Raw genomic sequence first — 26,873 nt, forward strand, 5'->3', positions numbered from 1 at the left:
CTGTTCTCTTCTGTGTGTACTAAATTCCAGCTAGAGGCTGTATTCAGAGAGTAGATGATTCGCTTTGTTTGCAGGACAGGTTAGATATGTGTGTTCCAAGGTGCCTGAAACTTCGCATAACAGACACTGATCCGATTGCCTTAGCTGAAATTTGTGGAGCTTAGAAGGAGTTGGCAAGATATTATGCCATAGTCTCCACTGTATGTCGGAATCTGGTTTTGCACACTTCGATTTATATGGCAGATCCCACTGAAAACTGAGTGGCATGTGCAGCTTAATAAATGAGAGGGTTAAGGATGAATATAAGATGGGCGAAGTTGGAGGCACTGATATGAGGAAGTGGTATATTTTCTTGTAGTTGGAGGGAAGAATTGGAAGTGAGGCTTCAGATGATGCAAGATGAAAGGTAGGCTCCCCGCACTTTTTAGAAGAAATACGGATTATCCATGGCGTAGCGGTATCTGGCAAGGCTTTTATAACAGAAACTTACTTCAGTTGATATTGCTTTTCAATTTTCGAGTTTTTCAATGGTAGGAATGTTGGTGTTTTCCAGTTTAGCGTCTGGGTCAGGAGGTCCCCTATGATTCTTATTCCTGCCCAGTTCCATGCAGGGAAAAGGAACGGCTGGCTAGTTGTGAGACTTGTTATGTTTCTGTTTGAAAACAGTGGTTCTGTTAGTACAGCTGACTCTGTTGATCCTGTCAATGTGTGATACAGACAGATATATATATATATTTTAAAAACATAGATTTAATGACTTAAAAACCGAGATAACTTATAAAGATATAAGTCATTGAAATCTTTTAACAGTTATTTTGACATGATTCTGTATAACAACATAAAATCTGACATGCATGTGGAAGAACATAACAGTTACTATAGCACAATATTATCTATTTATATGAGAGCGACAGCAGATTATTATTTGCACTGTTAAGCACAAAAAACTTTCTTTCCCCTTTCTTTGTGGGGGATGATGTCACTTCTATGCTGGAAAGTGAACTATGATGCAGTCGCCCTTCTCAGCCAGGGGTTGATTCCGTGGATTCCAGTCGTAGTGGAAAAGATCTAAGGTGTTGTTTTGCCTATGGTGGTGATGCTCGTGTAGGATCCGACTTCTCACCTTTTGTTTGAAGGCCTGCAAGGAGTTGGTCAGCTGCCTCTCTCTCTCTCTGTGAAGTTGCTGTGCTGTCTGGTCTTGTATGTGTGAGGTAGAAGCTGCATATTGCCGCTTTAGCAGTGATGAAGAGGTAATTGCAGAGTGAATGATTATTTGACTCTGCATGGACGAGATTGAAATACTCCTCTTCTTTATGAAGACTACCACAGGTGAGAGATACCGTTTCCCGAGACAAACTGATTAATTGGGTGTTGACTGGGCATTCCAAGTAGATATGCCGGGCAGTTCCTGATCGGTAGCAGAACAGACAGTTATCTGCGACATATGAGTTAAATTTTCGTAATATAGTTGGAGTAGGTAATACATTGTGTCACATTCTCCACTGAATATCTGCGTCGGGTTTGATGGCTCTTGTGCGATACGATAGGTCCCATTGAAATGGTGTTTGGTGGGATGATGCAGCATTTTCCAATAAAGTGCTTTGGTTCGGCTGTTGTATTAGAATGCTAGATTCTGTTGGTGTTGCTGGGTGTAAGTTTCTTCAATGAATTATTAGTTTTTATCAGAACGATAAGCACCGGATCTTCTGAGTTTGGAGGGTTAAGCCCCTCTTCCGTTATGCTATCAGGCATAGCGGATTGAAAAGCTGCCTTTACAGTGTGTATCTTCTCAGCCTGATTCCCGTATTCAAGGTTTTCGAGCGATGTTGGAAAGCGCCGGGTGAGGCTCAGAGAAAGAATGTCACCCAAGATCCTCACGCCTCGCCAGCTCCATGGAGGAAAGAAAATCTCTTTCTGAGTTGTCGGGTTTCTTACCATTGTGTTGTGAATGGGTTCCATGAGGATTTCAGGAAGGGATGCTGTCTTCACTCTGCTCTGGAGGTTTAGATTCTTCCATCTTCGAAGGACATCTTTGTAGAAGTTTGATAGATGCTCTGGCACGTGCGCTGCTGTCATTCTTAAGGTTTTGGAGAGAGAGAGAGACCTCTAGTGGCAGAGGTGAAAATATATTCAGTGGTGCATTCGTGTGCTATTTGCTGTTGTAGGGCATTAAGGAGAAATCGAGTGCTGAACGTTGTTATCCTGTTGTCAATGGAGGTCAAGTTTTGTCCTCCATCTTTGAGAGAAATACATAGCTTGGAGTAAGAAAGCCAGTTTGTTTTGTTCCATATGAATCGAAAGATGGTTGATTTTATTTGTTTGATGAATTTCGCTGGTGGCGTGAGAATCTTTAGTGTATGCCAAAGGACACTGGTGGTTATTTGGTTGACAATTATTATTCTCCGTCTTGTGGAGGCAGATGCTCTTATCGCTGCCCACTTTCCTGGTACCTGCTTGAACCGTTTATTTAGTGTTTCCCAGTTCTTATCCACATAAGAGGGCTTGTTTCCTAGCTAAACCCCCAGGTATTTGTTTCCCCCTGCGGACCAGTTACCAGACATTGGGCAATCGGTTCGGTTTTTCCATTTGCCGCGCCACAGTTCTGTGATTTTATGTGCACTTAGCTTGGCTCCTGAGGCTGCTTGGTATTGTTGGTATGCTGTCTGTATATTATGGAAATCCTCTTCTTTGCTGGCTATAATTGTAACATCATCAGCACATGTTGTTAATGCTATGGTTTGGTAGGAAAGTTTAGGACGAGATGCCCAAAGCAGCATGCTTAATCTACACAAAAGGACTGAATGGCAATTGTGTAAAGATGACCGGCAAGTGGACAGCCTTGTTTAATACCTCTGTTGTATGGTACAGTTATGGTAAGTCTGTTGTTCATTTTCATGCAAAAGTGTGCTTTGGCATACAATATCTTAATAGAACTAATGATGCCTGCGCTAAAGCCGAAGGCTTTCAAGCAGCTGAATAGGTATAGGTGTTCAATGCGGTCGAACGCTTTTTCTTGGTCTAGTGTTACAAGACCATTGTTTCATTGTTGCTGTTGTCTACACTTATGAGATCCCTTATGAGATGTAGGTTTTCGTGAATAGATCGTCCAGTAATGGAATAGCTCTGATGCCTATTTATTATTTCGCTCAGATCGAGTTTAAGTTTGTTGTTAAAAATTTGTTATTAAACTCATTGAGGTTAATAACAAATATCGAGTGGGAAGCCATTGGTATTCGCGTCGACATATACTCTGTACAGGATGGGTCCAAGCTGTTCCCGGAAGGACTGGCACAATTCAGTGGTGAGCCCGTCTATGCCAGGAGATTTATCTTTAGGTAAGGAGGTGCAGGCAGTTGTCAAATCGTAGAGTTATGAGGAGTTCTGTGTTACGCCTAGTTGCTGGTGAGAGTTTTTTTCACATCGGAGAGAATTATATTCATGGCATCCATAGATGTTGAGTTTGCTTGGTATAAATATACAGAGGATTTCGTCATGATTTTCTATGATGTTTCCACTAACTGTTGTTATAGCAGATACAGTGGTACAAATGCTCAGAAGGATGGAATCATTGTCTGATGCATGAGATGGATGGTATATGACTCTCCTTACATAGGGTACTGGGTGCATAGATGTGTAGTATCTATCGAGCCGTGTCTGGTATATGACTGGTAGGTCCACCTTTGGCCCTCCAGGAGAATACTTTCTCATGTAGGTGCAAGGGTCTGAAGGTGTCAGTCAGCTCGTAGTCATTTATTAAATCCTGAAGATGCAGGATCCTGGATGGTCTTGGGTGGTCTAACACCATGGAAATAATCGCGATTTCCAATATTACACAAATTAAAGAAAACGGATTGTGTTTACAGTTATATACGTCTTCAACAAATCTGTGTCCGTTTATTGTCATAGAGAATGATGACTTTATATAAGAATGTTATTAAGAAATACACCTTTCATGATTTTCTACAATGGTTTATTTATTTATTAGATAGTAAAGTAGAAAATGTGGTGAACATTTGAATAATCTTAGTAACCCAAGATTTTAGCAGCAGAGGTTTCGTTGCAAACAGTATTCTGGATTAATTTCCACTTTTGTCTGTCAGATGGATCACAAGAATTCACACCAAATTGTTCCTTAAAGGTGCACACTTTAAAAAACTTCTTTTTAATAATTTCTGGAAAAGGCGCTCTGCTGATGTTCGCCTTGTCTGCCACCATACCAGTCAGGTAAACGTCTTCAACAGGAATATAAGGAAAGTGAAAGCTGGTGTTTAACAAGGGGAGAATTGAGTCACCTGTAATAATGACCATAGCGCCCGCTTGGTAATCAGGGAACTTAGTCAGATTGTAGTCCTCGTGAGAGACATAAACCTTACTTTCGATGTTTCTAACCGGACAGCAGTTTCTCACTATGTATCCCATAATTGTCTTAATAAGATTCGTTTTCTTCATAGTTTCTAACAGCTTGTCAATATTAATGATATTATCGTCGTCGATCTTACTACGAACTTCGCCGTAGGACAGAAGCTGTTAACCCACTTCAACATGGCAACTGCTTTCAGAGTTAAGTTTCTGTAGGTGTCAAGGTGAGTCGATTGTACAACATCCTTGAATTCGTTGTGTTCTTCGACTATTTGCTTTTCTAATGATTGGTCAGTAGGAACACTAAGTAAAAATGTCATTTTTACTCCTTTAGATCGGGCGTAGCCACCCCAAGTCTCGCGAATTGCTTTCCGTAATTCGAAATGAGAGGTTGCGCTGAAAACTACGACGATGAATGAGAGGTCATTTCCTTGCAGATCACAGACATCGGGGTGGTTAAGTTTAAAGGTATACGGATGCGGATTGTCATTTGGCATATCTGAATATGACGTGTTATCTTGGTCTTTGTTTGTGGAGAATGTAAATTCTTCATCTTTTCTAGGTAGTGCTGTATCCTGGAGCAACACGTGTTCTTTGGTAGTGATATGGTCCTTTTCGGTAGTAGGATGTCCAGTTGAGTCGTGCTGTCCTTCTTCCGGCTGAACAGAAATCAATGACTGTGAATACATCGAAAATCTTTATTTTTGAATTGCAGTATTTCAGCAATTGTGATTCCTTCATGAAGTTTTGAACAATAGTTATGTAGCAATACCATGCTGGCTATAATTATGAACAAGATGACCATAATAAGAATAACACGATGAATTTTCCTCCATCTTCTCTTGATTTCACTCCTACAATACCTGTTAAAAAAAGGAAAACATGACTATTACAAAAGCAACACAGAGACGTTGTCATATGAAACATTTAATAAATAATCAGTTTCTTTTAAAATATTTTCGGAATGGACACAAGAGACCAAAAGGTTTACATTATCAGAAATCTGGATAGTTATCCGACAAACCCTTGATAAACTATTACTCTACTTAATTCGCATCATCAGCAAAAAACGGAATATTTCTTTTCAGGTCACTTCCAATATCTTTTATGTATAAATAATACAGAAACGGTCCCAACACCCAACCTTGCAACACAATTCTAATCGTTAGCTTTCGCCTGGATTCCGTTCTTCTATATACCACGTTTCTGCTATCTGTCGCGCAGTCACCCTCTTATCCACTTAACCAGTGTTATATCCATCCCCATTTGTTCTAATTTGCAAAACAGTGTTCCATGTGGTATCCTATGCAAAATCATCGTTTAGCCATTTCCTTTATCCAACTCAGATATTACTCTATTATAAAAGGTTCATAAATTACTAAGCCACGACCAACCCTTCACAAAGCCATGTTGACCTTCATACAGTATCATATGTTTATCTACCCGTTCTTGAATTCTCATGTTCACCAATTTTTTCTAATACTTTTACCACCACGCCTGAGATAATGATTGGTCATAATTCCTACTGTAGTCCTAGAACCTCCCTTATGCAAAGGAATAATTTTGCTCTCTTTCCACTCCCTCGGAACTCTTCCAGAGCAGAGACTTAACAGCTTAATAAAAGGCATTCGCAGTTCTCCTGCACATTATCGCAAAACGCCAGCTATGCCATGTAATCCCACAGGTGTATTTATTTACATTGAGATACTCATTTACTGTTCGTACCCTTCCCACCTTCTCAAGCAGTACATTTCGCGTACAAAAAATTCTCCATGCAATCACGTAAACAAAAACTTCTTAATTTCATGTTTACAAGGTTGTGCCATATACAGGGATTTCCTTAGTCCTTATCGCTTCCTCTTGTTCTACTTTCTTTTCTGTCTATCAAACTCTGTCCAGAAAATTATTCGAAAATTAAATTGAAGAATTCGGGTGCATCGTTCAGTGATAATTATATTTTTGAAGCTCAAGCAATTACAGATAATTAATTCGGATAACTTAACAGCCTTGTTGAGATGATGCTTGATTTTTATCCTAAGATTGTACGAAGGCAAAATGCGCAAATGAAAAAAAAAAAAAAGAAGTTCGTAATAGATCCACGTTTTCTCGAAATAGAATGAGAAATCGCACAAATAAAATCTCGCTAATGTCTCGTCCATAGCGCTTTTGGTCTCTAACCAACTAACAACGACAACAACCCTTTGCAGGTGGGATTCAGAGGCAAAAGAAAAAACAAACAAACAGGCAAGTTAGATTTATATCGCTGCGATCCCATTCTATGAAAATAATGTATATTGGGTTAGAAATGAATGCCGCGGATGGGACACTTTCTCATTACAATAGGAGAGGTCTTTAACGTTGTACGGGCTAAAGAATGAGTTTCAAATATCGTGAAGGATCATTCGTTGCTTTCTATTTAGTCCGGCTTTGAACAATTGACCTCGTAGAACTTCTTGATCTAATGGCGATAGAGGTGAGCCCACTGCAAGACGATATATTTGGTTGTAAAAGTTTTCTTTCCAAATGAAGAATGAAGATTTTAGGCAGGGTTGGAAGAGATATGTGATGTCTGGAGGGAGCAAGTTTCCAAGTATATCTATTGATTCTTCAACAGAGACGTTGCTGAGTAAAGACTGCAGTGTCTCCGATCGTCAAGTTATACATGAAAAAATTTGAAGAATCGCCAGAACAGACAACCTTAAACCCCATGTATGGTGGAGATATGCGGATGACATATTTATCTTCTGTAAACACGGGCGCAGAGACCTAGAATGTTTACTATTTTTTCTGAATAATGGACATCGAAATCAAGCAAAAGCAAGTACTTTCAAATTCTTCGTTCCTCCAAAAAGTATACTCAAAAACGATACTAAAGAAACATTTATTTTCTGATGAACCAACCCGTCATAATACAGAAATTAAATACAAAGGCACGCTATTTGTTGAATACGTGAAGAAAATTAACCAAAATATTAAAGACCATCGACATCAGAACATCCAAGTGCTTATGCCATAGCTCGCAAACTTGATATGGCTTATGGTAGAGTCTGGAAAATCTTAAGGAAAATGCTTCACTTCTATCCGTATAAGTTCAGTCATGTGCAAGCACTAACTATCGCAGATTATGATAAGTGCGTGACCTTCGCGCTAACGTTTCTTGCCCGATTGCAGGTCGACAGTGAGTGGCCTTGGAGAAAATTGTGGGGTGATGAGGCTCATGCTTATCTGAATGAGTTCGGTCAACACTACCACTGCAGAATTTGGGCATCTGAAGATCCCCAAGTGATCCAGCAAGTACCATTGCATTCTCCAAAATAACCGTGTGGCGTGGCTTCACAGCCGATTTCATAATAGGACCATAACGTTTTTTGAGCGTATTACCCCTACAGGTCCTATAATCCGCTCCATTTCTGGAGAGATTTATGGACGAATGCTGGAAAATTTTGTCATTCCTGCATTGCAGCAAAGACAATGTTTGAACTCCATAATTTTTATGCAGGTTGGAGCACGGCCACACATTGAACGTTCAGTACAGCGCCTTTTACGCCAGCATTTCAGTAATGAGAGGGTTATCAGTCAGTTCTTTCCGACGGCATGGCCGCCTCGATCCCCGGACATCACTCCATGTGACTTTTGGCTGTGGGGGTATTTGAAATGCGTTGTGTATGTTGGTGGCGTTCCCAACTTGCATGTCTTGAAAGAGAACATAAAACGGGCTGTTATGAACATCCAATCCGACTCCTTACGCTCAGCTGTAGAGCATGTCGCGCACAGCAGATGCAATTTGTTGTACACAGGAAAGGTCAGCACATTGAAAATCGTGTAGTGGTCCAGGGAACCCTGATTCTGATGAAGAAAACATTATTTCCTTCAGTTAAAGGGAGAATGTAAATAATAAACATAGGCCGGCAGATATTTAGATTCGGAGGAATTTGAGTTTTTTTTTGTGAGAGTCGGAAGAAAATTAATAGTATATCCCGAAAAAGGAATCGTGGAACTATTAAGTGTAACGTGGAATAAATAAGCATAAGTGAATAAAAGACGAAGTTGCTATTTATATTCTAAAGGAATGTTTGAAAAAACTCTGATTAACAAGTTTCATCTGTATTAAGGACGCCGGATCTGAGTATTATTTCTACTAAAAAGAGACAGAATTAAGTCAGGAAAAATTAAAGTGTGCTACATGAGTAATGAAAAAGGATCCTGTGAAAATGAAGAATAGAGTCAAATATCTTCGGAAAAGGGCCTTGACAGAGAAAGAAACTGACTATGAACATTTTTTCATTTCTGAAAACAAAGTGTTTAGTCTAGTTTTAAGTGTGAGTTTATTTTTAAAAGGCCTTGGATCCAATTAATTTGTAGTTAGTTATGTAATATTGTTTGAAGTGTATATATATATATATATTGTTTTTGTTTTATTAAATGTGTTTATTTTGTATTTGGTCTTGAGTCAGTGATTATTTGGATTCTGAAAGAGTTAAGATCATTGCACCAATTGGAGTGAACCGTTGTGCATATAATAATATATAGGTACACTCGGAAATAAAAAAAAAAAAAATTGTTATAAACAAACATCATCTCTATGGTAGGATTAGTGATATTAATATTAAGATAATATCTATGAATATCCTCTATATATAAATCAACCAATTATTAACAATAGCCTTTTGGCTTATTATTATTTCCTTGAGTTCAATCACTACATTAATTTCTGTGTCTCTCACAAGTTGTTGTTTTAGTTTAATTATTATTATTATTATTATCATTGTAACGTGCCATATATCCAGCTGGAATGAGTGACGCGGCTGTCACTTACGCCGCGAAATATTATTATCCGATTTTATCTGCCTTTAATGAAATTATCCGCTTGTTTTCGGCTCCGTCAGCGCCAAAATTTCCCCTATTGGCGACTTTTGGTAATAAATCTTTTTTTCGGGGAAATCATCTCCCCATGCCTTCAGAAGTCTCAATATAAAATTTGGTCTCATTCAGTTTATTGGTTTTAGCTACAGATGCCTCCAAAGAGGGAAACTTATTTTATGGCCACCCTGTGTTTATGTCAAAAATTGCGATACTTTCAATGAAGGAAAATGAGAAAGAATCCTTTCTAGGATTAAACAAATAAACGAAAACATGAAATGTTTAGATTTTTATTATTTACAAACATTAAAAATGAATGTTTTACTGATTCCAGCCTCGTACATGAAAGCAAATCTCACACTGATGCATACCATATCCTTCTACCTCATCTTTCGACCCACCAGAAGTACCAAAAACGTATTTTTAACTCTAAAAAGTGTTCAAGTTTCCCCTTAGAGAATAGTAAATGAATTTCTACAATTTAAACAGAAATATCTAACAGAGATTTACTTAAGTCATACGTTAATTTAGTCTCCTTTGCTACGAGTTGCCTCGACATGCACTATTTTAAAGTAGTTCTGGGCAACTCGTACAAAAGGTGGATCAAGCTCCACACTTGTACGTTTGAAATCGCTTGAAGATAAGGATTTTTATTTGTCTTCACAAAATTGTACATAATACGTATAATCTTGCTGAGTAACTTGTCTGTAAGCAATTTGATTTGTAAGAAGAAAATAGAACTGAAACATATATTTGCAGCTGATGATCGAAAAAAAAAAAACATGCTTAGAGTTTGTAGTGTGTGTGTGCGTGCGTGCTCGCGTGCACTTAATTCGGGGATTTCGTTTCGAAAATCCAACAAAATCGATCGTAGATCCCATGCTAGTTGCGAACAATAACCACGAGATGGCAGCACGTGTCGGCTGCCTTTCTTCACCTTTTATAATTAGTGAGAGTCATGGGCCAAATATCTCTCTCTGTGTCAGTCTGTAAAAGCTAGATAAACCCAGGGGCGAATGCTGGTCTTGACATTCACACTTGCTCTTGTTAGCATTCAGGGAGTGAGAAGTATGATTGAAGTCTGATTAGCAGAATAATGAATTATTGACCATTTAAAAGTATATATTTAGAAATATATGTACATTTAATCATACAAATACAATATTTATTTAAAAAATGATATTCTATCTTTTTCAATTTAGCTACTTGAATACGAATTCTACCCTAAGGTTCTTCTTCATGAATTGGTCAATAACATCGTCATAAAAAGTTGGTTGTAACTTAATTTTTCCAAGCAACACGCCCACTTGTAAAGGTTGGCTGAAGCTCACTGACTAGAGCTACTTTGACTGCGTATGGCCTGTGTTTAAGCAACAGAGTGAGACGACGTGAAATGGCTATGCGCGCGCATGAAATCACAGTGCTGCTGCGAGGACTTGGAAGCTTCTACAACCGAGCAAGCCAAGGTAGCTTTGACTAGACGAGCAAGCATCGGCGTTCGATACACAACGCCAAGATGAGAATAACATAAAAATAGCTCCACCGCAAATCCATGCGTGTCGTAAGAGGCAACTAAATGGACGTAGAGTTTCGAGAGTTTCTCTCTCTCTCAGGTTTCTTCCGGAATTTTGCTCCCGGTGAGGGGGGGGGGGGGGCTTGAGTTCGGCGGGTTTGCCGTGGGAGAGCATTTTGAGTCTCTGAGGAGGGTATTTTCCAGCGTGGCTCTTGAGGGGCCTCGACGGTGGATGCGTATCTCTGGAATATGAGCGGTTCTGCTCGGTAGTGGGGGTTCCCCATCACCGAGTGGAGCCAACGCTGAGTTGGACGATCTTTCGGCCACTATTGAGTGGTCTAGGGATCGTTCTAATTTTTATACAGGGCTTTACTTACGTATCAGCCCCAATGTATGTCGTACGAGGTGACTAAAGTGGGTACCCAGGGAGAGTAATGGATGACAATGCTGTAGCCAAGGAAGTTCTAACTGAGTCTCGGCTATTGCTGTTACCCTCCTGCCATGATCAGAGCTTTAATAGCTCAATAACACCTTATCCTTACACTGTCCTCTACAGATAACGGGGAATATGAAAAGCATTCTTGCTTCGCCCAACTGCATTATGGGATTTATTATTAAATTGTTAATAATTAATTAATAATTAAATTATTAAAAATTAATAATAAGTAATAAATTATTATTTATTATTATTATTATGGAATTTATTATTAAAGGACTTAAGAACTGCTAATGATGAAGCGAAAACCATTAGTTAATTGCTGACTAACAATTTGCAAACCATGATAATTTAAAACTCAGGAAAAAGCGATTTGACTTAAGTTATTAATTTTAATAGAGAAAAGTTTTTTTTTTTTTTATTCAGTGTTTATTTATTTGAATTACGTTATCTCCGAACAGGCTGCCAGTTCGAACTACATAGTGTTATGGGCAGCAGATGACTTTCATCTCCAGGTGCGATAACACATCACAAGAACAACCTCGTTTATTAGAGGTATGAAGCGACTTGAAAATGTTGCATGTTTGGTGTAGAAAACAAAGTTCGCAACTAATTTTGTAAACTCAACCATTTCACAGCCTTCTTGATTCAGTTGACTGCACCTAATCTAACACTATACTAGAACTTGTATTCATATTACAACAGTATTATACAGAATAAAATATTTAATTATTTCCTTTGAATTAAATAATCTTCTCATCTTAATTTAAAACTGTATCATCTGTGGTAATGTTTCTCAACCGCCAAGCCCTGGCATCAAATAAATAGGGCCGCAAGACGTTCTCCTGGAATTTGCCAGTTTAGCTTTCTAAGCATTTTTTAAGAATAAATATTTTTAGTGGAAATATTCTGACGAGAATACTGTTCGTGAATGTGTCGAAAACCTCAAATCCAGCACACCTAAATAAAATCTGTGTAGCAAATGTCAGTGACCAAGTCGCGTATTTTTAAACATGGAAATATTCATGAATTATCGTTAATTTTCAGACATCGAAATCTTTTAGCATATGGGAAAGAGAATGACGCTGTTTATGACCGCTCATAAAAATTGCCCGCAAGCCTATTACAACAATGAGCGGGGTATCCTCTGGTCTCAAAACTGAAGGAAATAACATCTGTGTTGCAAATGTCCGTGGCCAATCAGCAAGGAAGTATAAAGAAAATTTTTCTACTGAAATTGAATATCAAGGTAGTCTGTATCCGGTTCTCAAATCTAGTAATACTGAATACTTTCTTAACAAGTTCGTATTGTAGGGTGAAAGTGCTTGTTTCGAAAACTGAGTACCGTGATTGACAAAGATTGAAAGAAAATGTCTCGATTCGAAATACCGAAATTAGCATGTCATGCAATTTCTTACCTTTCAGTGGGAATAGTGAAAACTACTAAAATTCTGGGTCGTTTCAGGTTTGGGAATTAATCCATTCAAAAATCGGACTCCTTCCCTTCAAAATGCTAGTTCTTTAACATGGTAGCCTATGGGAGACCGCGGCGGACGCACTAATGCGTGAGAGGGTACCTCGTCTTCGTACGCTACCAGAAGTGATGTCACCAGAAGGGGGATGAGGGGAAGTTAAATCACATTGACGTCACGCTGACGCTCGACTCTCTCTCCGTCCGCGACTAGCAAGCGGACGTTGTCTCCGTGTGTGTCTCTGGTTACGATACGGTCGCTTGCGTGAATATGCGACCGAGCACACGCGGCCTGTTTACCGAGGCTCCGTGTCGTACTTTTTACGCTATGTCACCACACGCGACCAGGGCGATGCCCAGCTTGGTCAAAAAAGCTTGCAGCTCTTGTGATTTTCGTTTCAAAAAACGACGTATAGGGAAATAAATAAAAGCACTATATCAATTTCAATTTAGAAAAACTCCGCTTACAAAATTCGCAGTAGTATTACAATATTTTGAAATGACTTCTCGCGGCTGTATTTCAGAAATAACTGCAAAAAAAGTTCAAAGTGCCGCCCCTCCCTAGCTACGCTTCTGCAATGACCTGAGCTTCCTGCAATGACGAGAGGGATTTATATTCTCAACAGAGAATCAAAATTGCTTTAAAAAGTTAGTCAATTTATAAAATCTACTACTTCTCTGTGCGAGTTGTAGTAGTAATAGTAGTGGGAGTGGTAGATTTCTATGCGCTCCAGAGTAACGCATCATTGAAAGTCACTTGCTCTGCTCTGGTTACAGAAATATGTAATTAAATTTAATTTAACAACTTATTATAAATGAAGTAGTTTATATTGTTCTTCCAGTAGTAAAATGATTTAACAAATATAATAATTCAATACATATAATTATTGCCTTAAAAAATGCAGAGTTTATTTTTATTTAAGTTCTGTCTAAAAGTGTGCGTCCCGTGACGCTGCCACTCATCATATATTGGCATCAATTCGGCACCGTGGTCTTGAATTGGGCATTTCAAGAAGCTCTCTACAGCGTATTCTCACGAAAGATTTGCATCTTTATGCTTACAAAGTTCAATTGACTCAAGAACTGAAGCCTACTGACCACAAAGTGAAGAGAGTTCGTTGAATGGATTATGGAACAACAACAAGTGGATGCCTATTTTTCGAACAAAATCATCTTCAGCGATGAGGCTCATTTTCATCTTCATGGTTTCGATAATCGACAAAATTGTCGCATTTGGGGTTCAGAAAATCCACGAGTGATTGTTGAGAAACAAATGCATCCACAAGGTGTCACTGTTTGGTGCGGATTTTGGGCTGGAGGCATCATCGATCCATTCTTCTTCGAAAATGCGGCTGTTAAGGCAATAACAGTTAATGGTGTTGATAATCCAGTTTTTTGTGCCTAAATTGCAAGATATGGATGTGGACGACATGTGGTTTCAACAAGACGGTGTCACATGCCATACAGCCCGAGAAACAATTCAATTACTGCATTAGTCATTTCCTGGTCGTGTAATTTCCCGTTTTGGTGATCAGAATTGGCCGCCCAGATCATGTGACTTAACGCCGTTGGACTTTTTTCTTTGGGTTTTTTTGAAGCCTAAGGTTTATGCCAACAAGCCCACTACCACCCACGCCTTGAAGGAAGAAATTGAACCCTGTATCAACGAAATTCAGCCATTTATGCAAAACGGTCATGGAAAATTTCGACGTATGTGCCAGCAAAGCAGTGGAGGCCATTTACCCGATATGCTATTCCATGCATAACCCTATACTGTATACTTTATGAATCAATAAGAAATTACAATTTTTAATTAAAATCCTGCGTTTTCTATCAAAATTACTTCTTGCGTGAATTTTGGGACACCCTATATATATATATATATATATAATAAATTTTTTAAGTTCGGGATATTGTATATTAGGATAACTAAGTAATTTTATAAACTTGGTTATTTTAACTCTTAATCCCAAGTATGCAAACAATTAAGTTTGCGCCTGAAACAAAGTTCAAGTCTAAAGATGTTACAACACCAGGGGAACTCATTGTAAAGGTGGGTAAAGCTCTGATCACTATTCTTAGTATTTTCCCATAATGTAAAGCACATCTCACTAGAAGATGTATACTGCAATGCATTATGGTTGGGGTCACTATCCAGACCGGTTTCAACCTTTTTTGAGGTCTCCTCAGTGAGTAGCTAGACCCTAACAAGGTTTTATTAGGGTCTAGCTCCGTAGGTGATAAGGTAAAGGTAAATCTTCTATAGGTAAAGGTGATAGGCCTCCGTATTATTTAGTAATACGGAGCCTTATCACCTCTACCTATAGAAGTTGCAACAAGGTGTTTTTATATTTAATAAAAATCTCTGGAGGAGATAGAGATGTAATAAATTTTTTAACTTCGGGAATATTAGGATAACCAAGTAATTTTATAAACTTGGTTATTTTAACTCCTAATCCCAAGTATGCAAACAATTAAGTTTGCGCCTGAAACAAAGTTCATCTGTTGTAACATCTTTAGACTTGAACTTTGTTTCAGGCGCAAACTTAATTGTTTGCATACTTGGGATTAGGAGTTAAAATAACCAAGTTTATAAAATTACTTGGTTATCCTAATATACAATATCTCCAAGTTAAAAAATTTATTACATCTCTATCTCCTCCATAGATTTTTATTAAAAATAAAAACACCTTGTTGGAACTTCTATAGGTAAAGGTGATAAGGCTCCGTATTACTAAAACCTTGGTATTGGTATTTAAACAATATACTCTTGGATACCCTTGGAGGGTAATGGATGGCAATGCTGTAGCTAATGAAGTTCTAACTGAGGCTCGGCTATTGCTGTTACCCTCCTGCCATGATCAGAGCTTTAATAGCTCAATAACACCTTATCCCTACACTGTCCTCTACAGGTAACGGGGTAGATGAAAAGCATTCTTGCTTCGCCCCTTTAAGCCAGTCCTTATCCTTATAAGGATAAGGAACCTTGGTATTGGTATTTAGGGTCTAGCTACTCACTGAGGAGACCTCAAAAAAGGTCGAAACCGGTCTGGGTAGTAACCCACCCATAATGCATTGTGAGATGTGCTTTACATTGCATTATGGAAAAATACTAAGAATAGTGATCAGAGCTTTACCCACCTTTACAATGAGTTCCTCTGGTTTCTTGTTTCAGGTGCAAACTTAATTGTTTGTATACTTGGGATTAGGAGTTAAAATAACCAAGCTTATAAAATATATAAAATTACTTGGTTATCCTAATATACAATATCCCCAAGTTAAAAAAAAAAAAAAAAAAAAAATATATATATATATATATATATATATATATATATATATATACCGCGCCCCTGGCGTCTACAGCGCCCAATCCCCCCTAGTTCCTGACTGGTAAGCCGGTTCTCTCCCCTGAGTTTCAAAACGTTTCAAATAACTTGAAAAAAACATGACAGAAAAACGTTACACAAAATGGCTTATCATTTTATATATATCGGGTATCTACATATTAAAAAAAACAGCTAACGCCTTTTATTCCCCAATAGGGAGTAGGCGAGGCCTTTATACCCTACTGCCCACTCTTTTGGAGACTGAGTGGACAGTAAAGATACTAGTCTTACTTAGTACCAAGCTATTTTAAACCTAATTTCACTCCATTTCCCAAGTAAACAAACAGACAAGTATGTGAAGTTTGCGCCTGCAGGTAGTGCAAATCTGGATGATCCCGCACGTAGTGCAAGTCTAGGCCACTCGTGGAAAAGGTGGAATATTAAGAATAGTGATAAAAGCTTATTCCACCATTACCACGAGTTTCCGAGACTTGCACTACGTGCGAGGTCACCTAGACTTGCACTACCTGCAGGCGCAACTTCACATACTTGTCTGTTTGTTTACTTTGGAAATGGAATTTTTATTTTTTATTTTTTTTTACTACCACATATCTTTGTGAAACTGCATTTTCTGCCATGACTGTGCTTATAACGAAACAAAAGAACCGGCTGCAATTCTGATTGTCTCCGTTTTTCTATCGCAATTCAACCCAGAATTAATAAGCTTGGACAGAAAACAGCAACAAAAGTCTCACTAGCCTAACGAAAATCTTCAAAAACTCAGTTGCAATAAAAGTTTAACTTTTTCAATAACTTGTAATTGCTGTGTTAATGTGCTGCGTTTTTAAATTCACAGCATTAATTAGTTAACGAAAAGACCGTTGTAAAGGAAAGAGTCCAATTTTCGAAATGGGATGATTCAAAATGTACTGACGAGCCCCAATTTTCATGAATTGCGCTGTTAAAACTAAAAAGTAATTAATTGTATGATATGCAAATGTTGAAATGACAGGTGTGTGTGTGTGTGTGTGTGTGTGTGTGTGTGTGTGTGTGTGTGTGTGTGTGTGTGTGTGTGTGTGTGTGTGTGTGTGTGTGTGTGTGTGTGTTACTGTACTCTTCAGTTTTACCGGATATTTTTACAATTGAACATTATCTGGAAGAAACTAAGGAAATAGAATAAGGAAAGGTATCGCTATGAAAAAAAAAAAAATAATGTCATCCCGAAGAGTTAAAAGTATCTCACACATTTTATTGTTATAAATTGGCTAAGGATTACGTAATGCGTATTCTCTACTCAAGAGACAAAACATGGAATTTTTCCATGCCACTTCAATCCTCCAATCAGCAGGGTGCTGGTCATACAGCAGGCGATGAAATTTGCACGGCGTAAATGGAATAACTCACCTTCATTTAAAAAAAGCTCATTACCTCTTTGATGGGATTGGAAGGTAAATTTTTCCACAGGGAGCAAAAATGGAATGTAAGAGACTAATTGCGATACATCGGTATCACTACATTTATAGAAGAATTGTTTCAGTTAAATACAAAGAGATTGATGTATCAAGTAAAATGACTGTATTCAAACAAGTATGACAACTTTCCTGCTCATTTGATCGAGTGGTTAGTACTCTAATAAACAGAATGAGGGTTCCAATCCCGGTCGTGGATGTTTATGATTGTCATTAGGTGTGAAACCAAAGTGCTGCTTAATAAAAGAACTGAAGGAGCTAGAAAGAAGAATTACATGTTTGGTCTCTAGAAGAGGGTTATGCAGAATTTTGTAAAAAATAATAAAATAGAAAAAGAGTATCTTTATCCTACCCATGGTACGAAAGTACTCTAGGGTGGAAGTAATTGTATACTACAATTACTAGGAAATGACATCCCCCTTCCAAAAAAAAAAAAAAAAAAAAACTGCTTTATTATTCTAAGCAAGTTAAAGAAAGACCATTTTGGAGACCTAAACACGCAAATTTTACTACTCTAAAAAAAGGACATTAAGGGTCACTTACTGAGAAAAGAAAGATGTCTTTTAATGTGTGTATGTATATGTGTGTGTGTGGGTGCACGCACGCTCGCAAATGCATGATTACCTGATTTTAAAAAATAGTAAACCGATTCCAAACATAAATAGCATATAAATATTGTGGCGCCTCCTTAGCTCAGTCAGTACAGACGTAAGCCATTTGGTGTGAAATACCCGGGTTCGATTCCCGTTAATTTTCAACCTTTATCTTTCGATGAAAGGTGAGTTAGCCAGTCTCACACGGAGGTAGCTGGGTTTTTCACCCGGAAACTCGGGTTTTTCGTTTCCCAGAACTGGCAAACCGACCCCGTAAACGCACGCTTCTACAGACATAGGACACCTTGAGGAATAAGGAGTAACCAACCTATTCCGTAGAATTTAGGTTCCGAATGCCTACACGGTTAAATTTTGTAGGTCTACGCGTGAGCGTAAATTAGGATAGGATAGGATGTATATTGTAGAACTCACCTTCCTTCTTGGTGACTCATATCATAATCTTCTGCACCTTTCCTGTCCAAGAAAACGTTCTTCATTCAGTCATTCTTAATCTCTTGTATTTTTCACAACAACGCAGCCCAAGTGAGACGAACTTACAGACTTCTTGTCCCTTTCTCATCGAAATCACTGTTTCCATCCATCTAGCGATCGGACAACTTTTTCCTTATCGATTACAAAAAATGAGCAGGCGTCTACTCTATAGCGTGGAAACAAACCTGTAATTCAGATCATTCCAAGAACGCGATAAACGACTATGATGTGACCATCAACGTGCTGCTCTCATCTCCTAGTTACTGCCAATTTCTTAACTAACCGGAGGGTCAGTAGTTAACCAATGCCCACCAGTATGGATTATCCAACTGTAGACCTACAACAGTTTTAAACTACCACAAGCTCTAGAGACGTAAAAAAAGTAAAAAAAAAAAAAAAACTTTTTTTTAAGTTAGGTAAACGGACATAAGAACACACGCCATTAACAAATCGGTCGTGTCATCGAGTTTGATAACATTTAGTTTTTCCAAATCTCACAATCATAGGAAACCCATCGTCGCAATTTTTGTGTACTTTACCACGGAATTTGTATGTCGCTACAGCCACAGTTTAGACACTTAGTATATCATAATAAAATGTTACTAATATATTTTTTTTAAATAAAAGCATGTTCAAATTACTGGTAGGTTAAGTTATACGAATTCAGAAGCCTTTTAAAGCAGTGGGCAATTCTTGTGGATAACGAGAATGTCGCTTGACAGGCACTCTCGATAGAAAGTTCTACTCGTATGGGTTTAAAAATTTCCCACGAAAGCGTGGTAACGTATAGCACGTATTAATACGCTGCTTAGAGGGAATAATTTAACAATCTAATAATTAAGAATAACCTAACTGCATCAAAAATTTAATTATACAAATAAACATTTTAATATAATTTTATTTTAAAATAACGTTTACCTGAGAGGCGCATTCATTGATTTTGCAGCCAGAGGAGACAGAGCTGAACGAGCAAAGAGAGAATCACCGTTGATTCCTTGTCACTATGCAACATATTCAGGGTGTGTCGTAAATCTATTTTGAAATTGATCCCCCCCCTCTTGTGATGTTACTGAATGCAACGGAAGTAAGAGTTTGCCACATTCCTATTTTCTCCACGCTTCGTAAATGAGTATCAGTCAGCATATACATGCGAATAATATGTATGCTAGTTTAGTTAAAATATATCTAAAATTCAATTGAAGCTCAGTTCTGATTTGGTTGCATCGTTCGTTGACAAATATATTTCTGTAGCTCAAGGAATGCCAGATAATTAATTTGGATAAATTAGAAGCCTTGCTGGGATGATGCCTGATTTTCATCCTAACATTATACCAAGCCCAACAGCGCAAATGAAAAAAAAAAAAGTTCGTAATAGAACCATATTTTCCTGAAGCAGAAAGAGAATTTGCAAAAATAATATTTCGCTAGTATGGTTGTAATGTCCATAGTGCTTTCGGCTTCCAACCAATTGCCAACAATACTAATATGTTTACAAAAATTTGCAGGTGGGATTCACAGGCAAAAGAAAAAAAAAAAAGGAAAAGTAGATTTATAACGCTACGACCCCACTGAAGGCCATGCTATGAAAATAATATATATTGTGTTAGAAATGAAAGCAGGGGATTGGACACTTTCTCATTACCGTAGGAGAGGTCTTTAGTGTTACACAGACTAATCAATGACTTTCAGATATCGTGAAGGATCATTCCTTGCTTTCTATTTAGTGCGGCTCTGAACAATTGACCTCGTAGAACTTCTTGATCTACTGGCGATAGAGGTAAGCCCAGTGCAAGACGATTTATTTGGTTGTAAAACTTTCCTTTCCATGTGAAGAATAAAGATTTTAGGCAATGTTTAAAGAGATGGGTGAGGTCTTGAGGAAGTAAGTTTTCAAGTATATCTATTGATTCATCAACAGAGACATTGGTGAATAAAGAGACTGCATTGTGTCCGATTTCCACGTTATGCTTGGAAAAATTTGAAGAATCGCCAGAAGAAGGCAACCTTGAACCCTATGTATGGTAGAGACATGTGGATGACATATTTATCTTCTTTAAAGACATCCCGGTGTATACAAGATTCCGTGCTCTTGTGGAAAGATGTATATAGGCCAAACTGGGAAAAGATTCGAAATTCGCAACAAAGAACATATTATGCGACTTCAGAGTCAAATTCCTAATGACACTCGCAACAAAACTATCACTCCGATCTTTTCAACTTATTAACTGCTGTTGAGAAAAGTTTATTTTTTGTCATTTTTATTTATATTAAGCAACCTGCCGATGATGCTGTTAGCCACATAGCGTAACATGTAGAACAAATACATCTAGTATAAATAAGCAATTGTATACGAGTTAAGAATCTGGTAATGAGCTGAAAAAAGTCAAAGTATTTAGACATTTATCACATGATCAAGTGAAATTGATGTTAGGAGGAAGTTAGATTTCTGACTCCTATTAGTGTAGGCTTACTGAGTAATACTTCACGGTTTCATTTTCCCACAAATTACGTGTTCTTTCTACCTGAATGCGTTCTCTGTTCAGCAGACGCTGTCGCAAAGCGTATGATTTGTAAATTTACATGCATGCGAAATCAAAAGATGATGTAACAGAGACTTTGTTCACCATCTGTTGAACCTCTTGTCTAGTACATTTCGAAAGTTTTGAGTCGCTGAGATTAATTACAGGACTGTTGTGTCAAGTATTATGATTTAAAAGTGCATGGCAGTATCAGCCTAGAGTGTTTTCAAAGAATGTTTCATTAACATTTTATTTGCCGCTAAGATCCCTGGCCCACCCACAGTACAAATGTACTGTAGGTTTACTAAAAATGTTTGGTGGTAGTTGGATACCATAAAAATAAATGAGAAAGATCGTTGTTTATATTTTAGCTTTTTTTAAATTTTATTTTTCATAAAATACTTAATTTGGTAAAGAGAGAAGGATCTCTTCTACCATCGCTAAAATATTAAAATACTAGATATTTCATATTAGATACCAATCTTGGGACGGGTAGCTTCTAATTTTCATTGATTTAATTAGATTTCTTGTTTCGCTTATCACTCTCAGGGCTTGTTCGTTTGATTTTTTCTGTCCATTTTATTTCATTCGTGGCGCCAGCACCACATTTCAAAAGCCTCCAATCTTCGTACGTCTTCTCCACCTAGAATCCATGCTTCACATCCACACAGTGCGATACAACATATCAATGTCTTTGTTAATTTTTTAATATGACTTGAAATATCAAATCTCAAAACACATGAGCAAGTCATGTGCTTGAGATTTTCCTTTTATCTCTATGAGTTTTATCTTTCTGCCTCTATTTATTTTATCTTTAGTTTATTGAATGGCATTTTCAATATATAAATGAAATAAATATAAATTAAATAAAAGTGGTGAGAGTATACATCCTTGTCTTACTCCATTCCTTATATTTTCTCCTTATCATTGATTTTAATCAGTCCATTTTGATTTTTATAAATTTGATAAATTATTGTCCTATCCCTCAAGTCTATACCGATATTAGCTTGGCAGTTTAGGAGTATTTCCTATTTTACTATATCAAGCGCTTTCTCTAAATCAAGGAAGCAAATGTACGTATTTCTACTAAGGTCTATTCTTCACTCTATTATTGTTCTTAAACAGAGTATTACCTCTCTTGTTCCTTTATACTTTTAGAATCCAAATTGGTCTTCATCCAGTAGACAATCAATTTTTGAATAAATTCTATTTTGAATAATTTTTGGCAGAATTTTGCTGAAATGTAGGATTAAAGATATTGTTCTAAATTGGCTGCATTTGTTAGCAGTATTCTTTTCTAGTATTGGTATTATAGTTGATTTCATAAACTCCTTTGGTATTTCTCCTCTATCATATATTAGGACTATTAATTGGTAGAATTTTGCTTAGATTTCATCGCTTAGATTTTGTAGTATTTCTATAGGAATGAATTTGTCTAAATCTGGACTTTTTCCCTTACTCATTTCTGATAGTGTTATATAAAATTCTTCTCGCATTATTAGTGGTCATAAGTCATCTTCATTTTGATTTTCTATGTTAATATCGAGACATGCGGTTCGTCTCCATATAGAGTTTTTCAAGGTAATTCTTCCATTCCATTAATATATCCTTAGATTCTACGAGTAATTTTCCAATTTAGACTCTCTAAATTGGAAAATTACTCATAGAATTGTAGGCCTCTCTCTCTCTCTCTCTCTCTCTCTTTCTCTCTCTGTTTACTTTTATAAATAATTCATCTATGTTATTACATTGTTCGTTCAGATATTCTTTATTGGCTTGTCTACATTTTCTTGTAATTTAATTTTTAAGATATTTGTATTTTGCCACATCTTCTTTAAGAGCATTTTTATATTTTCTTCTTTCGTCCATGACGCCAAATATTTCACCTGCTATCCAATGTTTTTTCTTTTTCTGTATTTTTCAATTATTGCTTCGATGCATTTGTAATAAACGTTTTAATCATATTCCATTAGTTTTCAATAATCGTTGACTATTTCTGTTTTCTGCCATGTTGAGGTGAGATGCCTCTTGCTGTCTTTCCTTTATTTTTTCACTCTAATTTTTCAAGGTTCCATCTTACTGGTTTGTCTCTTTTGATTTATTTCCTGTGTTTCCATTCTTTTTTCATTAAGACAAGGTTATGGTCACGTCCGATATTTCTTGAGCAATACATAATCTACTTGATATCTATTTTAATCCCTAGCACTTTCCAGGTGTATCTTATTTTTGGAACTTGAAATAATGTAAGCAGTAATCAGTACCATGCTTAGAACCAAGCAATTCATGAGTGTTTGAAGACAACTGGCCCACTCATCGTTCAGAGCAAGGATAGGGCCTTGATGTGGTGTGATATTGTCATCCATAAAAATGAAAATCAATCGAACTTGACTGAAGAACTTCGATTACCAGTCATAGTTCTTTTTCCAGTACTTGTAGTAGATCGGTGCATCCAATAAACCTAATGCCTCCTGGCAAAGCAATGCACTGGTGCCTCTACCAACCCACCTAAGGGAATAAAATTGTAAACCGTCAATAAAATTAAGCCTATAGAATTATTGGTAATAATTCTATAGGCAATCTTATATTGATAATTTTAACAAAATCAATGTTTAAACATAAAATGACATGCTGTAAATCGAGGATAAACACAAACGTTTGCGAAATTTATTTGCAGAGAATTGATTTGTAATTGGCTTAAAGTCAACGGTGTTCAGGATGTCATTTTCCTTGCACATGAGTGAAAGCCAGTTGAAAAAACGCTACCTGCCCTGTTGTGCTGTGCTGTCAAGCTGATTATTTGTAAGTTTCAATCTTGAAAATGAATGTTCCACTGTATTATTGGCCAACATCATGCACCTGAACACCCTGATTGCAATTTCAACATTGCGAAACACAGTTTCAAGTTCTCCGAAATTATATTTCTATACAATGCAGGGCGAGTCTCACAATTTTCATCACAAACCATTTAGAGTTTGATATGCTTGTATTCATTTAGAAGGTCTCCAGAACCAATGTCTTTTTGATACACCTTTGCCAGTTGTTTCACACTTTTTGTTTAGCTAATCAGAACCAATTGTTTTTCAACTGATTGAAGGAGGAAAACAGATTTCAAATCCACGAATAAACATCTGCACATTTTATGAGTCAGAGTTCAGAAACGTATTTAGTTACTGACGTATTGTGCGCCATCTCCTGTTCTGTTTCTTAGTTCAGTGTTCCAGCGAGAGGTCGAGATATGCATACACTCTGCCAAGAGATCTCTCATGAACAATATGGCAGCATGGGGTTCCACGGCAACTGCCCAGTGCCTTAGGACGGCTCTGCCCACACCATTACTCCAGTAGTTTCTCTCAAGAACATTCTCGAGATGGCAAGCAGTACTACTTTATTGCCAGATCAAGTATCATCTAGATTCAGAAGAAAGACAAAAACGACTCTCATCTGTAAAGAGTGTCGTTTATTGGTGTCCTTTTCAATTTTTATGGATACAACACCATTCAAAACGTGCTCTACGATTAGCTGCGGATAAAGGAACACAGAGTACAGGCCTTTAGGATTATAGTCCTACTTGTCACAGACGTCTTACCACAGTTTGTCGAGATATCCGTGTGTCTGTGCTTGATGGAGTTGACCTGCAAGCTGACCTGCCACGGTGCGTCGTTTACGATTTGCAGTTATACCCAAAAATCTGTCTCCATGCTCCGTATTAGAGCGAGAGCGACCTCTAAACGAATTTTATGTCCATACAGTTTATGATTACCAGAATCTTATTCTAAATAAAAATATACCATGCAAGTTGATTCGCCTGAATTGTATTTGCATGATATATTTTTACTTAGAATAAGATGTTGGTTACGATAAACTGTATCGACATATTTGCTATTGCAATAAAATATATTTTTAGTTATATTAAAACATTTTATACGCGAATTATTTTAGGAAGAAATAGCAAATCACATTGATTCGTTGATTGTCTATGTTGTAGAAAGAAACACGAGGATACAGGATAAAACGTAGGATGTTGCGTTATATCTTGTTGCGTTATATCTCGTAATAATATAGTCACCACAGGATTCAATACAAAAATAATTAATTTTTTCAAACCAAATATCAGAAACCGGGGTATGGACATCACGAAATCATATTTTAAACGGAATCAGCAACTATCCCTCAGTCAGGGTGCATGGAAAGGTGTTTTCTCCAAGGGTTGAGTTCCTCCCACCAAGCCTGCCTGATGTGATCCCCCACAACCGCTCCACAATTAAGACATTAGGCTATCTTTGTTTATTAACTGCCTAGTGGCCGAACGTTATTCGCAACCGTAGGAACAAAGATACAGCAAACCAGCTGCCTTGCCATGCGCTTAGCGAAATAACTACGGGTCACCCTTCCCTAAGATCAGCGGTCGTAAAATCTCCGCTGCAATCTCGGTGGGAAACAGAACTCCGTTGGTTCAATGACAATTCCAATTGCTATCAAGGAATCCACGAAAGCTTGTGCTGTGATGGCCATCATAGTTATGACACTAGCATGGGGCAACCACCCACCCCCGAAGTGGTAACACGTCCACGCATCCTGTCTCCCGACGCTTGCACTTGACTTCATTGGAGAATAAATGTTTCGTACCCATTACTGTTCGTCAGAATGCCATCAACAGAAAGGATTTCTCCCTTTCAGAAAAAGTCCTGATCCATCTGGATGAGTCCAGCTGATTCTTTCTTTTCATTAGCAACAAAATTATCAAAAAGGTGGAAAGCCAGCTCTAGTCTTCTTTCTTCTAACAGTAATAAAAGGATAGGAACCGTTGTCTTCAATGATTTCTCAATCAACAGTCCAAACGCCAGCACATGTAGTGAAACAACATGCACTTTTTCCTCCTGTCACACGATCCACGTTAGATTTCAAATCGATTTCTTAACTAGCCATTAGAAAGAAAGAGAACGACATAAGTAACATTTTCTTTCTTTTAATGGCCAGTCAGAGCCAGTCGTGGGTATCAGGACTGATTACAAAACCTTTCACTAGGCATGCATGGGACCGGAGCACCGCTTCTATGCTGGTCCAAGAACCATACACACTGCGTAATCCAATGTTTACCTTCAGATTATCTTTCAGGAGGTTTCAACTCTCCTATCTGTAATCTACGTATCGAAATGTATACACGAGATTCATCGCTCGGTAAAAATGAGATTTAAACTACACACTGAAGTTGTAAACATTATAAGCCTGACCACCCCAAACATTGGAATTATCTCTAAGAGAGCGACCGAATTTTTAGGATAAAAATTTCAGTCACCTTGGAAAGAAGCCGCTGATTGACCACATGAAATGAGGATCTTTATATAGGAACTCCTATACAGAGTTCCAACTTAAATGTAATCGATGGATAATGTCGCGTAATCCGTGATAACGGATTTCACCATTCTCAGTCTTCACATCTTCCTCTCCGGAAAACTAGCAATATATAGACACCACCGAGATCCTAACTCATGGATCTCTCCGGTCTAAAAATAATGATGTAGTCCGTAAAATACAAGGGCCTATCTAAATCCCTTTCTTCAGGTTTATTCAGGTCTGCCTCACAAGCATGATTCTCAAGATGAATTCCGAAAATTCATCAGCAAAATAAATAAAATTGATCTTATGTACTGATCGAAGTCCTAATCATTATCAGCCTGATCAAACTCTTCCAGCCACAGGAATTATCTTTCTCATGCTTGAGGTTTTTATAGCAGAATGCGTCTAAACAACAATGGGATCACTGTATTATTTTACAATCGATACAGGAATCATTGTTTCCTCTTTTTTTTTGTTGTTGTTGCTAAGAGCTCTTCA

At 37.6% G+C, this 26,873-nt stretch overlaps 1 protein-coding gene and 1 pseudogene across 1 annotated transcript; both read right to left on the reverse strand.

Moving 5' to 3' along the window:
- Positions 1 to 4,023: 4,023 nt before the first annotated feature.
- Positions 4,024 to 5,048, reverse strand: LOC150092061 (beta-1,3-galactosyltransferase 1-like). The gene is made up of 2 exons (XM_090415341.1): positions 4,537 to 5,048; positions 4,024 to 4,384 (listed from the first exon to the last, which is right to left on the reverse strand). Exons 1-2 carry the CDS (start codon positions 5,046 to 5,048, stop codon positions 4,024 to 4,026), a joined length of 873 nt encoding a protein of 290 aa, XP_090271467.1.
- Positions 5,049 to 5,145: 97 nt separating this feature from the next.
- LOC150092062 (adult-specific rigid cuticular protein 15.7 pseudogene) overlaps positions 5,146 to 26,873 on the reverse strand; it is a 46,270-nt pseudogene continuing 24,542 nt past the window's right edge.

The sequence above is a fragment of the Typopeltis vanoorti genome, unplaced genomic scaffold (assembly GCF_054136105.1).
Source record: "Typopeltis vanoorti isolate ZY-2024b unplaced genomic scaffold, IOZ_Tvanoo_1.0 HiC_scaffold_867, whole genome shotgun sequence".
Taxonomy (NCBI): Eukaryota; Metazoa; Arthropoda; class Arachnida; order Uropygi; family Thelyphonidae; genus Typopeltis; species Typopeltis vanoorti.

Bases quoted from the DNA above. Each gene is read 5' to 3' on its own strand.
- LOC150092061 (XM_090415341.1), bottom strand. From the start codon at position 5,048: ATGTATTCACAGTCATTGATTTCTGTTCAGCCGGAAGAAGGACAGCAC. The intron at 4,385-4,536 runs GTGGGTTAACAG...CTGTCCGGTTAG, and splicing joins AAAGCAGTTGCCATGTTGAA to AAACATCGAAAGTAAGGTTT.